Below are 15,288 nucleotides of genomic sequence, written 5' to 3'. Positions count from 1 at the left end.
CACAAAAGTATTCATGTCCCTTAAATTATTTAATATTTTATTCTGTTACGACAAACTTTGTCTACAATTAAAAATCTGAAAGGTTTGGCATGTATTTTTATTCATCTCATCTTAGTCAACCAGCTTCTGCTTTAGGTATGACTGTAAGTTTTGCAGTTTATCCTCAGCATGAGTCCTAAGTTGAACTTTCTTGGCCATATTCAAAGCACTACAGACCATAAAACACAGTGGTGGTGGTAACATACTGGGTTTATACTAGTGACAAGAAAAAAAGAGATAAGAGTTCTGTTCTCAGCTTGACACAATACATATAGCGGATCCAAAAAGAATACAAAAGAAGGTTCTCTTTTCACATGAGACCAAAGCAGAACCTCATGGCAGCATCATGCATCATGTGTTTGTCCTCAGCATGGAGAGGGAGTGGCAAGGGGTTAATAAGAAGACAGAAGGAAAACGTGATATGAGCTGAAAAAGACTTTAAACTGAGTCAGAGGTTGACTTTCCAACAGCAAAACAACCCCCCTCCCCAAAAAAAATATATCCAGATTTCTAATAAAATGGTGTAGATGAAAGGATGTTCATGTCCTAGAATGGCCCAGTCAAAGCACAAACCCTAAAGATCAACTGAGAGGATGTGCAAGACTTTGATATTGATATTCATGGATCCTCTCCCACCTAATCTGGCTGAGCTTGAGCTTTTCCAAAGAAGAATGAAAAAAATGAATGATTAACTCAGGGTAGCTGAATACAAATGCACACAACACATTTTAGACTTTTATTGCAGAGTTTATTGACTTTATTGCAGAGTTTTTTTTGACACATTTTCACTGTATTCAATTTAGGGACATCAGAAAAGAAATGACTTACTATGTACTCTTTGCTTTTAAAAGTTTGATTAATAAAAGCATTATCAAATATGTCCAACCTAGTGTGGGTCTGTCACATAAAATCCAAATAAAACACACCGAAGTCTGTCTGTCAAACTGTAATCAATTAAAATGATAAAAGTAAGGAGATGGATGGGTTCTTCCTCTCTACAAACTGACTTTGGTCCCCAGTGAAGTGCTTAAATTTGAGATAGGCAGTCTTGTTAGGAATTCACATCGTGGGTACAAGAATGTTCCCTTCCATTCATTATTAAAGCTTTCATTCTCTCTGTGTAATGGCAAACTACAATATTCAACATCACACATCTCTAGCGTCTCCTTCAAAGGAGCAGTTTAGGAAGTGTCTACCTTCTATAATGTAAAGGTTTCAATAGTAAATGCACAAAACTGGAGTTCAATTTGAATGTTTTAAACTGACATTTGATGAGTCAAAACACACTCATTCAAATATTTCCCTGCAGGAAGGTCGGTATCCTGGGTTAAAGGCTAAAGTTGTTGGAGAGAGCAGGAAATTGCTCCTACTGGTGATTCATTATCTTTACATCTCCATATCTGCAGCTTTAAACTTGGATTCCGTAAAATTACTAATCCTTACTTAACTGTTAATGTTGGGCACTGTAAAAACAGAAAAATACAGCTTAGCAGACGCCAGCTTAAAAGAACAACAAATAAATAGCCTGAGCTCCTTTTGTGCAGTGACACGCTCCGCAAAGGTTACACTGTTTTAGGGAGGAAAGTGAACGACAGGAAGCCTGTTTCCTGCATCAGGAGCTCCTGTGGCCAGCAGCCTGAGAAAAGCTTTGAAGACACCCCCGCTGAATTCAAACCACCGTCACACGCTGTGCCGGTCCGTTCCTGCAAAGGTTACTGGATACCTGTGTGCACTTAGAGCACTCAAGCAAAGGTGTGAATGTTCAGTTGAATTTTACACTTTCTGTGAGAGTAAAGCAGCCCCCACATGCTAATTACCTGCTGTTAGTTGTTTGTATGACCTGTATTTCATGTGGACTGATTTATCTATGTCATATAATGAAGTGTAGCTAAAAAAGTGGTACTAAAGTCTTTCAAAATTATCACTGCTGCACGTGACTTAAGTATGTTTTCTGAAGTCTCTGAAGTCAATAATTAACTGTGGCATCAGTGTAGAAGGTATAAAACAATCTACAAAGTCTAACCCCCAGCCCACAAAAGAGAAGAAGAACCCCAAGATAAGACCACCAGCCAACCACAAATGCAACGCTGCAGTTCCTAATGCCTCATATAGATTGGGCAAAGATTTATCACTAAGGTTCAGATGACAGCAGGTGTCTTTTATTTAAACATAACATGTTTTCAGATAGATTTTTCATAAAAATGCTAAACAGAAAGGAGACCGTTTCCATGGTTGTTTATCTTCAAAAAGTCATTTATGAGATTTTGGATTGGAATGTATTTAGATGATTTGAAGTGAGCTGTGTTGCACTACAGTGGTTTACTAGGCCAGTCATATCCATTGAACTTTACATTTAAATGTTGCAGCAGTATTTTATCTGGATTTTAGTGGATAGATCAAGACAAAGTAGCACATTTCCCTACCAAGGGAATTATTTGCCTCATCGTGAACATGGAAGCTGCTCAAACCTACTCGGAAGCAAGATGGAGATAAATATATGACAATAAGGAATTAAAACTTATTAGATACATAAAAAAAATAAAAACTGGGACAAGGGTTCACCTTTTTGTAGGACAAGAAGACAAAAAAATTGAGTCAAAATGGAATGACTTGGGTCAAAGAATATTCATGACCTAGTCAAAGTCCAAAATTACAATACAACTAAGAATATGATGCAACACTTGATAATGAATTTTCATGCTCTCCATCTAATCTGTTTGAGTCTGACTTATTCTACTAAAAATAATGACAAAATAACCTTTTGTATGCAAAACAAAAACAACAAACAAACAAAAAGAATGCTTCATTTTCCTTATAGAACAATAGTATTCACTAACTGTGTTGGTCCTTAATACAAATAGGTTTGTTGTAATAATTATTGCTCCCCACTCCTTGACAGGTGGAAATCCTATAAACTGGATGGCTTCATGCAATCAGCTAGACTTTCTTAGACAAATGCCTTTTTATTTTTTGGCCTATTAGTACTTAATTAAATTGTGTTGTGTTTGGAACTGAATTTGACCTGATTCTTACAATTTATTGGAGCGCTTTGGAATGAAGTGAATTGATATGAACTGAATTTAAACCAAAATAGATTCTCCAAATCTGGGCATTAGATGACTTCATTTCTGTAATTTAGTTTGATGATACAATTATTTGTGGCTTTGAAGTTCTGCACAGTCTGAGGAAATTACCTCAGACGCATTTCCCTACAGATGTTTGATGTATTTTGTCTGCTCCGGACAAACGCTAATAAGGCGGAACTACAGTCTGTGACTCGTTTCCAGTCGGAACTGTGCTCGGTCAAAACAGCTCCTTCCTTCCTGATCCCGTCCATGCTGTGAACAGCTGATGCGGTCTTTCTTCCCCTAGCAAACAGTTGTAAAAAAAAATATCCCAACTTTCCAAGAATAAAATTGGACATGACGAAAGAAGAAGCAAACGGGTAAGAGCGCTGTGAATGTAGCGTTTGCTGTAGCACAGCTCTCAGAGCGGCATTTTGATTTCACCAAGGTGCTAACAAGGCTAGAAGCTAACTTGCAGCGAATTGCATCAGCAATCACTTTCATTTCAGTTTGATAAAGTTTAATTTAGCAGTTTATTGAAATTAACTGAAGACCACAAACGACAAAACACGGAAAACAACAAGATAACAACATACCACGGTTTATACCTGCACGTAAGCAGGATATTTTCCTGCCACAAACTAATGAAACCGACAGTTGAAATGTTGATATGACTTACCCGGCTGTTTTCAACACAAAGTTCATCATTGTGCTAAAACTTGATGATTTAAAAAAAATTAAAAATAAAAACACCCTTATCAAAAAAGTATTCACAATTTGTGACAATTTTTGGTTATTCTACAGTAAAATGTACATTATTGCATGAAACGACTGTTGATTCTAATTATTTCGTTCTCCAATAAAACTTTTCTTCGTTTTTAAAAATTAGAAAAGAATCTCATAAAATGTGTTCATCGTGTGCTTTTTAATTGTAGCACACACAAAACGTACCATTATATAATTATGGCAACAATAGTGATCGTAGTCTCTCCCAATTGTGTCACTGATTTATTATTATTATTTTTACGTAACATTTGTTTACTTGACAACAGTTTTTACTTGACAACTCGTTAGTGTGTCCTGTGGTGTCCCGCAGGGGTCAGTTCTAGGGCCTATGCTTTTTTCTCTTTACTTTTTGCCTTTAGGTAAAATCATTAATCGGCATAACATTTCATTTCACTGTTATGCGGGACGATTTGCAACTTTACATTAGAACGGGTTCATCTTCGTCCTGCCTGGAGGAGATTAAGACTTGGATGAATCATAACGTTCTTCAGTTGAACTGTTCCAAAACCGAGGCCATACTGATCGGAACGCCTCACGAGGCTCAGTCCTCGACCTGACGAGTACTTCGTTCTCTGGACAAGACATTCCCATATCCTCCGTTGTTACAAACCTTGGAGTTCAAATTGACTCTCATCTCACATTTGAAAATCACATTAAGCACCTGTTTAAAACCTGTTTTTTTTCATCTTCGCAATATTTCCAAAATTCGTTAATCTCTCTCCCGTTCTGATGCCGAGACCCTCATCCACGCCTTTGTTTCCTCCAGGCTCGACTACTGTAACTCGCTGTTTATTGGAGTCCACAGAAAACACCTTCAGAGGCTTCAGTACATTCAAAACAGTGCTGCCAGGATCCTAGTGAGAGCTCGTAAATTTGATCACATCGCACCTACTCTTTACGAGCTTCACTGGCTTCCTGTAATTTATAGGATTCAGTATAAAATTGCACTTATCACCCATCACTGTCTATATGGAACCTCACCGGATTACTTTTAGGACCTCCTTATTTCACATTCAACTTCTAGATCCTTACGATCTCAAGCCTGTAATCTTCTCCACCTTCCTCGATCAAGACTAAGGACTATGGGTGATCGAGCATTTGCTGTGGCTGCTCCTCGTGTATGGAACTCTCTCCCGGACTATTTGAGAGCCTCACAATTATTGTCCGATTTTAACACTGGCTTGAAAAGTTTTCTTTTTAGACAAGCCTACTCCACTTTTAAATGACTGTCTTTTTTTTAATTTTTTTGATTGTTGATTTTATTTGTTTTTAGCTGCACCGTGTAGCACTTTGAGATTTTTATTAATGAAAAGTGCATTATAAATTAAATTGATTATTATTATTTGCGCCACCTTGCTTGAAGTTTATAGTCTTGGGCATTTAGATTGTTGTTAGAGATAGACATGAAGGTCGCATTATTGGTAATGAATGTTTTATGGCTCGTCATTTGATAGCTATATCTAGGCAGTTTGTTTTTTCACGATTATATTTCTGGTGATTTGAGATTCATAAGACTTTGGAGCTCTGTGAAAAAGCTTAAAAACTCAATTTAATTAAAGTTAGTGGATCTAGGTTAAAATCCCAAATTGTTCATAATTTTGATATGATTGAATTGCTATTTATTTTTCAGAAATTTTAAAAGCACATATTACATTAGTGTTTTTTTTTTTCTTTTTTTTACTTGACCTTACAGACCAATTAGGGATTTAGGAAAAACAAGCATGGACCAAATCTTAAAAATTTGGCCTTTGCTGAACCTCTGGTGAGTGACTGTAAACAGGCCTGATTAAAAAATGCTATATTTTTTTTCCTGTTTAAGAAAGGAAACAGAACTGTCTTCTAAGCATGCAGCACTGCTTAGAAGACAGTGCTACATCCTCAGCTCTAATAATGAATAGGTGACAGTTTTTTCTTATATATATTAAAGTACTTGCATATTTTTAAGTATTTTTGATCTATTATTGAGATAGTTCAATCTGAAATATAATTTAATTGTGTTTCATTAGATTAGAAAAATACAAAACATTGAACTTCTATTGAGCAGCTCCTTTTGTGGACACCCAAACACGTAAAAGCTACTTGCTAGCTCAACAGCAATAACTCGGATGCAGACTTTACTCTAAAGTAAGCTTTTAGATTTAACTTTATTTTATAGGTTTTGGCTCTCAATCTGTTTGACTTTAGCTTTGTGAACTTAGCTCAAAGATCGATGCCATTTTGTTTTATATTTAACTATTCCCCACTTTTTATTGTTGTTCATGTGGTTATGTTAGAAATGTTAACTATTTTATAGCAGAAGAGGTATTTTGTTTGGGGACTGAAGCTGTTGGATCCTGGACATGTTATCATAGTTGTATTTAAATTGGTTGAGGTTTCATTTGTTTAATAGTTGAATCTTTCTGTGAGCGCAATATGAATCTTCAGAATCAGATCGCTTCTTGAGAATCAAAACAACAGTAAAACAGCATTTTAGGTTGTTGCATATTACTACTGCTGTATCAGAACCATTATGTATTACAGACATCCAGATACTGAAGATTAGTTTCAGGTTTTGTAGAGGCAGAACTTGGGCTGTTGATTTTGCTGTTAAAGCAGTGGTATCAATGACACGTTAGACAATAGAGCAAGTGCAACCGGGATCTGATTCCTCCCTTGGAAGTCATAATATGTTGCTGTTTTTGACTTTTGTTTGGGCTTTATTGCTATTCATAGCTCCCTGTTATTTCCTGATCTCACAGGCTTCCTTCAGGTCGAGACTCCTGGTGTTTTGGGAAACTAAGCAGGTGTATTGATGCACCTGCAGATTTAGAAAATAATTATGAGCGAATGGACAAGTCCAAAGTTCTAACTGTTTGTGATCTGCTGCTTTATAGTGGCTTAATTTTTACAGAATTTTGTTCTTAAATTTAAATTGCAAACTAGAAAGATTATTAGGCTGATATTATTCAGGAAAAAAACCGAGAGAGATTATTCCAAAGTATCCATGACCCCAGAATTGTATCATATTTTACAGCATATTTGATTAGTATATTATGTGATTTTTGTGTGTGTGTGTGTGTGTGTGTGTGTGTGTGTGTGTGTGTGTGTGTGTGTGTGTGTGTGTGTGTGTGTGTGTGTGTGTGTGTGTGTGTGTGAGCTTTGAGTTGATTCTCCTCTTGAAGAAGTGCTGCTGGACCTGGTGAAGTGGATCTCCACCCACTCCATCCATAGTTTGATTCAAACAGTGAGATCGGACCAAAACTCCATTAATGTCTGATTGTTTCATAGTTGTTACAATTTAAAAGCCACTTACTGTGTGCAAACATATAAGAATATATTCTACCAAAGTGTGTTGGCCCAACTGTAGAGAATAATTTATGCTTTCATGGCCATTGAGCTCTGAAAATGTATTAAAATCAGTTTTATCTCTGAAGAAAATGCTGAGAACTTTAAATAATAAAGCCTTCGAGTTGAGTGTTAAAACATCAGCTGCAGCATGTTTGCTCCATTCAGACAATCAACACAATCAACTCAATCCAAATAAACACTTCTGTGAAGTTGTGAAAGCTTTAATTGATATGTCAGGACATAAACACTGCAATATTCTATTTCTAGAGTAGTTTCTGGAAAAGGTTCCTGGCCTTAAAATGCACCTTCAAAATCTTCAAAGCACCTGAACAAAAACATATCTACACGTGTTAAAAGGCAGATGCTCTGTATTTGTGTACATTTGTGGTAATTTTGGATTTTGTCATGTAACAATTTGTTATCCTGTTTATACTGTTAATTGTAGGTAAATTTCACTAAGAGCTCAAGTAAAGAGTTTTTAATCTGGTAAATAAAGACACCTTTATGTTAGTTTAATGGGATAATCTGTGTTCTCTACAAACAGCTACAGAATTGGAGATTGCCAGTCTGTCTACAGTCTCCTCAGAGCTGCAGTGTTTATCTATCTAATCTTGCTTTCTGACATCTCAATCTTAACTGCTCTCCAAGCTCTCTCCGATCCATTCATCTCAACTCCAGCTGTTTTGTTTGGAAGAACAATAGGATTAAAGGGAGTTCAGACTTTAAAGCTGGAGGTGGTGATGGCGCAGAATTAATTTTCCCAGGCGCTCAACTACTTCCCCGTGGGATGCGGGAGAAATAGGATGTGGAAGTTGACTTTCATGTTTATGTTGTGTCTTTCTTCCTGTTTCAGTGCAACGGAGGAGGAGCAGCAGGCTCAGTCAAAGAAAGCCCTCAAGAAGCAGCAGAAGGAAGCAGAGAAAGCTGCAAAGAAGGCTGAGAAACAGGCCAAGCTGGTCAGTGTTGTTGTTGCAGTTTTTTTCTGTTTTGATGTCTCACATCCGCCGAAAACCTTTACAGCTGTTGACGATGTGACGTGCTGTTCTGGTGGGCATTGTTGGCCCAGCAGGGTTGGTGAGCCAACAGGGGGTTGGACTCTATTGTTCAAGTATTCCTGTCATTTCGGTCATGTTTATGTCCACGCAAAGTGTTGTTTTCTTACTGAATCATCCCCACATCCTACACAGTAATGCTCATAGTTATTAAAGCACTTTTGCGCTTATGACAGATGGATTATGGAGATATTTTTGGATCATTTTAATCGCATAACTAAGAATAAGAACAGTTTCTGCGAAGTACATAGATTTTTGTTTACACATTTCTGTAACATGCTGAGGAACAATTTCTTTGCCAATTTCAAAAGCAAAGATAAACTAAATATTTTTCTAACTGAAGGTTTAGATTGTGTGAAATTAATTACAGATCTCTGACGGTTGTATTGCGTATTATTCAAACTAAGGTCTTTTTCCCATAGGTAAAAATAAAGCACAAGCAAAATAACATAAAAACACCAACAGTTTAGGATCTACTTCCATATTCACACATTTATCAGCTCAGAACCGTATTAGCAAAACGAGCAGAGTTACTTGTGGCCTAATCGTGGTCTGAATGTTGCTGTGCCATGTCTTTGTGAACAGGTCTGAGTCTCTTGACTTGTGAATCTCGTTTAGTTTCTCAGCTCAGCTAACGGGGGCATTCTGACCGCCTGAAGGACATCATGCTTCAGGAGGTGGTGGCTTATCTGCCCTATCTGGTCACTCCAAAACAGAATTGGATACAAACGTTACTGTGTGGTTTTGGGTATGCTGGAGGGGTTTTGGGAAAACAAAGTTTGTTTTTTTGGGGGGCAGGGGGTTCAGAAACTTCAGCAGAAATAAGTCAAAAATAACAAACTGTGCAATGTAGCAAACATTTCTCTCCACTGAACTCTGATAAAGTTGTTGGGCTTCACCTGCAGCTCAGGGAATGATACTGAGCTGCACAATTTATCGCAAATTTGTCATCATCAGGATAACAGTGTATGCAATCTTCATATCACAAAGGATTGTTTGGAGTGCAGTAATTTCTGGCTTATATAGTCCAAGTGCTTCGACCTCACAAGTGTCATATTTAGCAAGATGGACATCAGCAGAGGCTAACGGTGTTTAGGAAGTGTTGGAATCAGGTATGAGAACGAGAGGAAAAAACAAAATTGTCATACATTACAACTGATAATACTACTGCAATACCTATCAATATTATTGTCAGTGCAATAGTTATTTTTTTAATATTGAATAGCCTTATAGGCCTGAGCAACTTTTCATAGGAGGATTTTAGGAGATGTGTGGCATTGTTTAAACTTCTGAAGTTTTCAACACACGTTCATCTTATTGAATAAAAATCAGGTTTAGATTTCAGAGTGAAACACATTAACTACTATTTAAAGTAAAATTATTTAAAAAGCTCTATTACTAAAATTCTAAATGGACAAAAAAATCTTTCATAAAAAATACAGTTTCTCAAAGTCTACAGGAGTTTGTCCTGTGAACTGTGGGTTGGCGGGTGAAACTCCTTCTCTGTCATTGTGTCCTTCACTTTTATCAGTTTCTGCTGTGGCTACAGTGTAGCTTACATCCATCAGCATGTGAATGGATAAAATAATATCAATAGTGTGATGCTTTGGAGTCCTCTGGACTAAATAAAACACTATACAAGTACAGACCATTTACTTAACATGTATTCACAAACATTCGGACAAACTAGTTTCATGGTCAAGAATCAGAACGATATCAGTGCAGAATAAGAAAGTGTCTGGCATAGGCCTGTGTAATAATATCGATTTTGCAATATATATTGATATTGTCTTTCCTAGAAAAAAAAATCGATATTCATCCGCAAGTATCTTAACATGCAACTGTCACCTTGCTCACTCACTGCTTGCTTCGCCGGCAGAGTGTTTAGGCTAAGAGTGATTCCTTCCGATGTTAAGTGTCAAGGTTAAAAAGGTATCAAACTATTCAGAGCAGGGTACTCGGTGCACTTTATTTACTTTACAAATGCATGTAAGCTACAGTTTGTACTGTTTCAATTAAAAGAAATATGTTTTCTCACCACTTCTTTGATTAATTTTGTCCAGCTGTCGACTTTAAGTCTGTGTCCAACCAGAGCCAGGTATTGTGTAGTTGGTGCTTTTAATCAGTTTTCAGTTAAATTAATTCAATCCAACTCTATAACAGTCACAAAATGTCACCAAAATCACTCTGTCCCTCTAAAATCTTTCAGAAAATCGCAAAAGTGTATTGAATTGTATTGTTTGCCGAATATCGCAATATATATCGTATCGTGAGCAGAATATCGTGTATCGTATCATGAGATTATTGTATCACTACAGCCCTAGTCTGGCCAGCTGTAAGAGAATCATGAAGTAAGTAAGGTTCTGAAAGAGAACTGTAAAATGTGTGTAAAAAGTCATATGTAAATGTTTGTGGTCATGTAAACAGACCTTATGTCCACTCACATGTGGACTTGTCTTCAGAATACAAATATTCTGGCGCCTTATCTTCTACCAAAGGCCTCTTATAACTTCTTAAATTATAATACACACCTTTGGTGGCTTTTCTCTTTTATATACTTGTAAGCATCGAGATAGAGGATTTGTAAGATTTATCCTGTCCACCTTTTGCCATACAGGAGATGGGTTTTTTGCTGCTACTGAAGTTTCAACAAAGGGACCATAAACTACACTTTTTTTATACACATACCTTCTGCAGTTACACACTGCTGCGTTCGCTGATCAAAGCTTCCCTTTAAGTCCTTTTTCATTAGTTTTCTCAGAAGTTCTGTCGGTTTTTTTCACATCAAATTTGGTTTTCTTGACTACAGATGTGATTTTATTTTTAAAAAGGTTGATTAAGTAAAACGGGAATGCTGTGCAATTTAATTCATCAGCATTTATAAGAAAACTCATTCAGTTTTTCATACGAGTATTCCTCATCTTTTTTTCTTTTGATTCCCTTCTTCCAAATGTTTCAGACTTGTATGTGTGTTGCTTTGAATTATTGTCTTATATTAAAAGATAAAGGGAAACGGACATGAAAGGAGGAATATGCTGAAAAATGTCACTTTTCTCCTTGACTACCTCAAAAGTGCAGGCATGTTTCTTTCTTTTGGATCTTTGTGGGTTTGAAAGTAACTCATTCAGTGAGGAGTTTATATTAGCTGAAGAAAAGCACTCTACTTCTCAGGTTCTGCTAAAATACAACTTTGTCTTCTTTAAATTCTCCCAATAGTTCACCGTCGAAATATTCTACTCTGGCAGTTTCTTGGAAGTTGGATTTTGATTTAAATTTTTTTTTCCAGGTTGTTTTTCTGTTTTCTGTTCCTTTTCTGCTTCCAAAAAAAAATCACCTAAATGCTGTACACCTATTATGAACTGGATACATTTTTAAAACATAAATACAAAAGTGGACTGAGAACAGATTTGTGTTTCAAAAAGTCTGGGATTGCAAATGGTACAAGAGCCTTGTAAAATTAACTCAACAGACAAGTGATAGAGAAGTTACAACATTATGGTCCAAACGGTTTATAACCCGCCTGGCTGACTGCCATCTTACTCCAGTGTTTGCATTTGATGAGTGTTGTCTTAGTAACCTGTTTTATTTTAACGTACAACTAACAATGAGATAACACCAAAAAATGAGTCATGACCAACTACCCGTGGGCAAACTGCAGATAGGAAAAATGTAAATATTTGACAACACTTGAAGCCCTACAGCCTTGATTGCTTTATTTGCTGTGTGCTGTCGTGAAATGCCTGGTGGGTTATTTTATCATTCCTTCATGGTTATTTAGCTTAATTTACAGTTTGTCAATTCTTTGCATAGAAGAAAAAATGTTATTAAAGTATCCAGTTATTATCCTTAAAATCAGACTGAAAGGCAGGCAATGTAATCTGTAATCTTATAGTTTGACCAAGGTATATTAAAGTGTATCTAAATTAGAGATGTAGTTTTGATGCAGTGCAGCGCTGCCACAGCTGAGATGCCTTTGAAAGGTGTAAGCAGTGAAGTGTCGTCTTCCAGCTGAATTAAACCAGTCAGCGTCATTTCATGGAGGGAGAGGCTGCTGTCACTGTTAGATCCACCAGCTGCTGCTCACATTACTGAAGCATAGTAGGCATCGCCTCAGGGAAGACCTGAAAGCTGAGTTGAATGTTTATTAAGTGAACATCGGTATGTTTTTTTTCTTTTTCTTTTTCTTTCTTCGCCCCTGCCAGCTCTATGCTCATTCTGCAAACACTTGTCACTTTTGTGGGGCTCGGCCGCTTTACGGCTAAAGCGGGTCTATATTTGGTTGATCATAAGCTGCAATATCATCCATCATGTGACTGAATTATTATATCAAGGATGGGTGATTCCAATTCACTCCGCTGCCAGCAGCCATTTCCGTGCCCCAATATCAATTTGCATAGAAAATGGAGCCACAGCATTGCCAAGGCTGGATCTCATCGCACTCTGGGAGTCATTTGCCTGGAAGTCCATGCAGAGATAAAGAATATCCGTCCACTTACACTGTTTCTATTACATGGCAATATCTCGTGCTGCCATTACTCATTGCCCGTGATGTTTCGGAGCAATGTGTGGAAGAGCGGTGAATTCCAGGGATTTGACGCTCGGCTCTGGGCTTGAACGATGAGCTATTAATTTTATTCAAATTCTCAACAGCAAAAGATGGAAACGCAATTTACATGAGTGTTGTAGTAAAATGTTTCTCCATTTGAAGGCAAATGTTTTGGTGCATTTTTTTTTTTTAAATTTAACAGCTAGGAAATAACAAGATGACAATCTACTAGCAATGCCCCCTGACATTTCCTGTTGCTTTCCTTTTCTTTCAGGCAGCTGAACAACAAAGTGCAGATGAAGATGTAAGTATCCTCAAAGTACCTCTGGCTTAGTTTTTAGGCAGCTTTTTGCTTTTCTGTCTTCTTTTGGTGTTCTGTTGCAACAACTGGTATGCAAATACCTGCACGCATGACTCTTGGATTCTGTTTTTGTGCTGCACAACTTCTCCTTAGGATCATGATAAGCGCCAGTATCTCTTCTGCGTGTCTCTTATCGCAGATGTAGTAGACAGACAGACGTCATTACAATGAAGTGGAAAGACTGTCTCAACTGTAATAGCGTTATGTACTAAAATGTGTTTTGTTGTCTTCTTTTTAAAGGACTTTGCCAAGGACCGATATGGGGTGTCGGCTATGGTGCAATCGCAGCAAAAACTTGGTTGGTATCGGAGCTACCTCGATTCACCAGCACATCTAAACGCTCACAATGAATAAAAATACTTATAAATCATCAATTTAATAAGCTGAGAGACGGAAACCAAAAGTAAATAGCACTTTTGTGCTTATGTCTAAATACTATTTCTCACTGTCATTCAAGCCTGTATGTTATTTTGTTTGTTTAGTCTGAAAATTGTCTAGCAGACGATTTCATGGTCTTTGGTAAGGTAGAAAAGCTACATTTTTTATTTATTCGACAGAAATCCAGCGTCTCTACAAAGTATGCAAGTTCCTGTAAACTTTTCGCATTCACCAGAAACTTTAGTTTACTTTATTGGAATTATATGTAATTGACAAACACAAAGTGCGTGTTTGTGCACTTGTGTTTTTAACATTTCATTGCAAATACAAATATGAGCAGTTTGTCAAGCTGAAATGGAAATACTATTTAACAGGCAGTTGAGACGATTCTTTTGTCCGAGAACGGATCATCAGATCCCAAACCCTTCTCTGAACAATTCAAGATTCACACAGTATTTTAACAACAACCTAAAGACGCTGTAGGGCTTTACAGTATGGCTGGAAAACCCATCATGAGACAGGCATGATTCTCAATTTTGATAATTATTGATTAGTTTTTTGTTTATATGTTTGAAATACTGCCACAGTAGTAGCATGGCCTTTTCTGGTTTATCCTCTGTTTTCACCCCAAGATGTTATGAGACAATGTGGCAAAACCTAAAACTCAACAGGTTGTTGCTAGGTAACCAAAGTTTGAGGCAACCTGAAACTGCATGCTACCAAGCAGGTTGTTGCTAGGTAACCAAAGAGTGAGTGAGTTGATGTCACAAACCTTGCTTAGCTTGACATGAGAGGTTGAGAGACTAAAGCCTTTCCCCTCTGCCTGGATCCCCCAGATTGCATTAAATTATCATAATTTACAAAATCATGCAAAGTTGGCACTTTTAATGGACTTTTAGAGCAACTTTGCATTAAAAGTGTCATTATTTACTGAATGACACTTCATGACAACTGTCATAAACATTCATAAAGACTTCTTCATGTTCATGACAGATGTTATGTCATGTTTATGACAATGTCATGTCAGTCTTATGCACACCCCTTCAATAAAATGTTACCGAATAAATAGAGTTGAAAACGATCTCTTTTTTTTGTTTCTACTTTGTAATAAACTCCATATTTTGGTTTATCACAAAATCTGGATAAAATACATTCAACAAAATGTGAAAATATTTAAGGGTATGCATATATTTGCATTTAAAGCTTGTACAATTTATTTTTTTAAAACAGGGACGTGTACAAGATGCAGAGGAGAGATGCCAGTTTAAAACTCTTAAGTGCTAATTTCCATTGTTGTTTGTTACCAAGGTGACATTACAAAGTTTACGCACTGTTATCTTGTCATTACAAAGACACGAGGAAATTGCCAGTCATTGTTCCACGCATTTCATCTGTACTTGTTGAGAAATACAGGTTGTGCAGCTGTTTGTACGTGCAGTAAGAGTGTTTCAACCTGTTTTTCTGCATGAACTCTTACAGCACAGTAGTAGAGCCAGAAGTATTCCAGTCAAGCAAACTGATTAAACAGGCTTGTGATAAACATCACGAAAAACCACGTTGGAGTCACCTCTAGTGGCAATTTCATCGATACCAGAGATAATTCATTAAACTGCCTGTGTTTGAGAACTCCCTAGATGGGGAAAGCAGCAGACAGACTTGTTGCTGCCGTCCATCTGTCTGCATATTCTTTCAGCATCAGTGGCAACAGACAAAGTGGGGCCTCCTTCCCTCACC

General features: G+C 37.1%; 1 protein-coding gene across 1 annotated transcript in view; it reads left to right on the top strand.

The window, feature by feature from the left end:
* Positions 1 to 3,323: 3,323 nt before the first annotated feature.
* The window catches only part of dars1 (aspartyl-tRNA synthetase 1), a 43,222-nt gene continuing 31,257 nt past the window's right edge, over positions 3,324 to 15,288 (top strand). The window contains exons 1-4 of the mRNA XM_008403174.3: positions 3,324 to 3,484; positions 8,071 to 8,173; positions 13,090 to 13,119; positions 13,417 to 13,474. Of these exons, the coding sequence (XP_008401396.1) occupies positions 3,462 to 3,484; positions 8,071 to 8,173; positions 13,090 to 13,119; positions 13,417 to 13,474 (214 nt within the window). The 5' untranslated portion in view covers positions 3,324 to 3,461. The remainder of the gene's footprint in view (positions 3,485 to 8,070; positions 8,174 to 13,089; positions 13,120 to 13,416; positions 13,475 to 15,288) is intronic.

This window comes from Poecilia reticulata, chromosome 2, assembly GCF_904066995.2.
Source record: "Poecilia reticulata chromosome 2, P_reticulata-male-v2, whole genome shotgun sequence".
NCBI classification, from domain to species: Eukaryota; Metazoa; Chordata; class Actinopteri; order Cyprinodontiformes; family Poeciliidae; genus Poecilia; species Poecilia reticulata.
The sequence above is the reverse complement of the archived record's forward strand: the minus strand, read 5'-3'. Positions and strand labels throughout refer to the sequence as shown.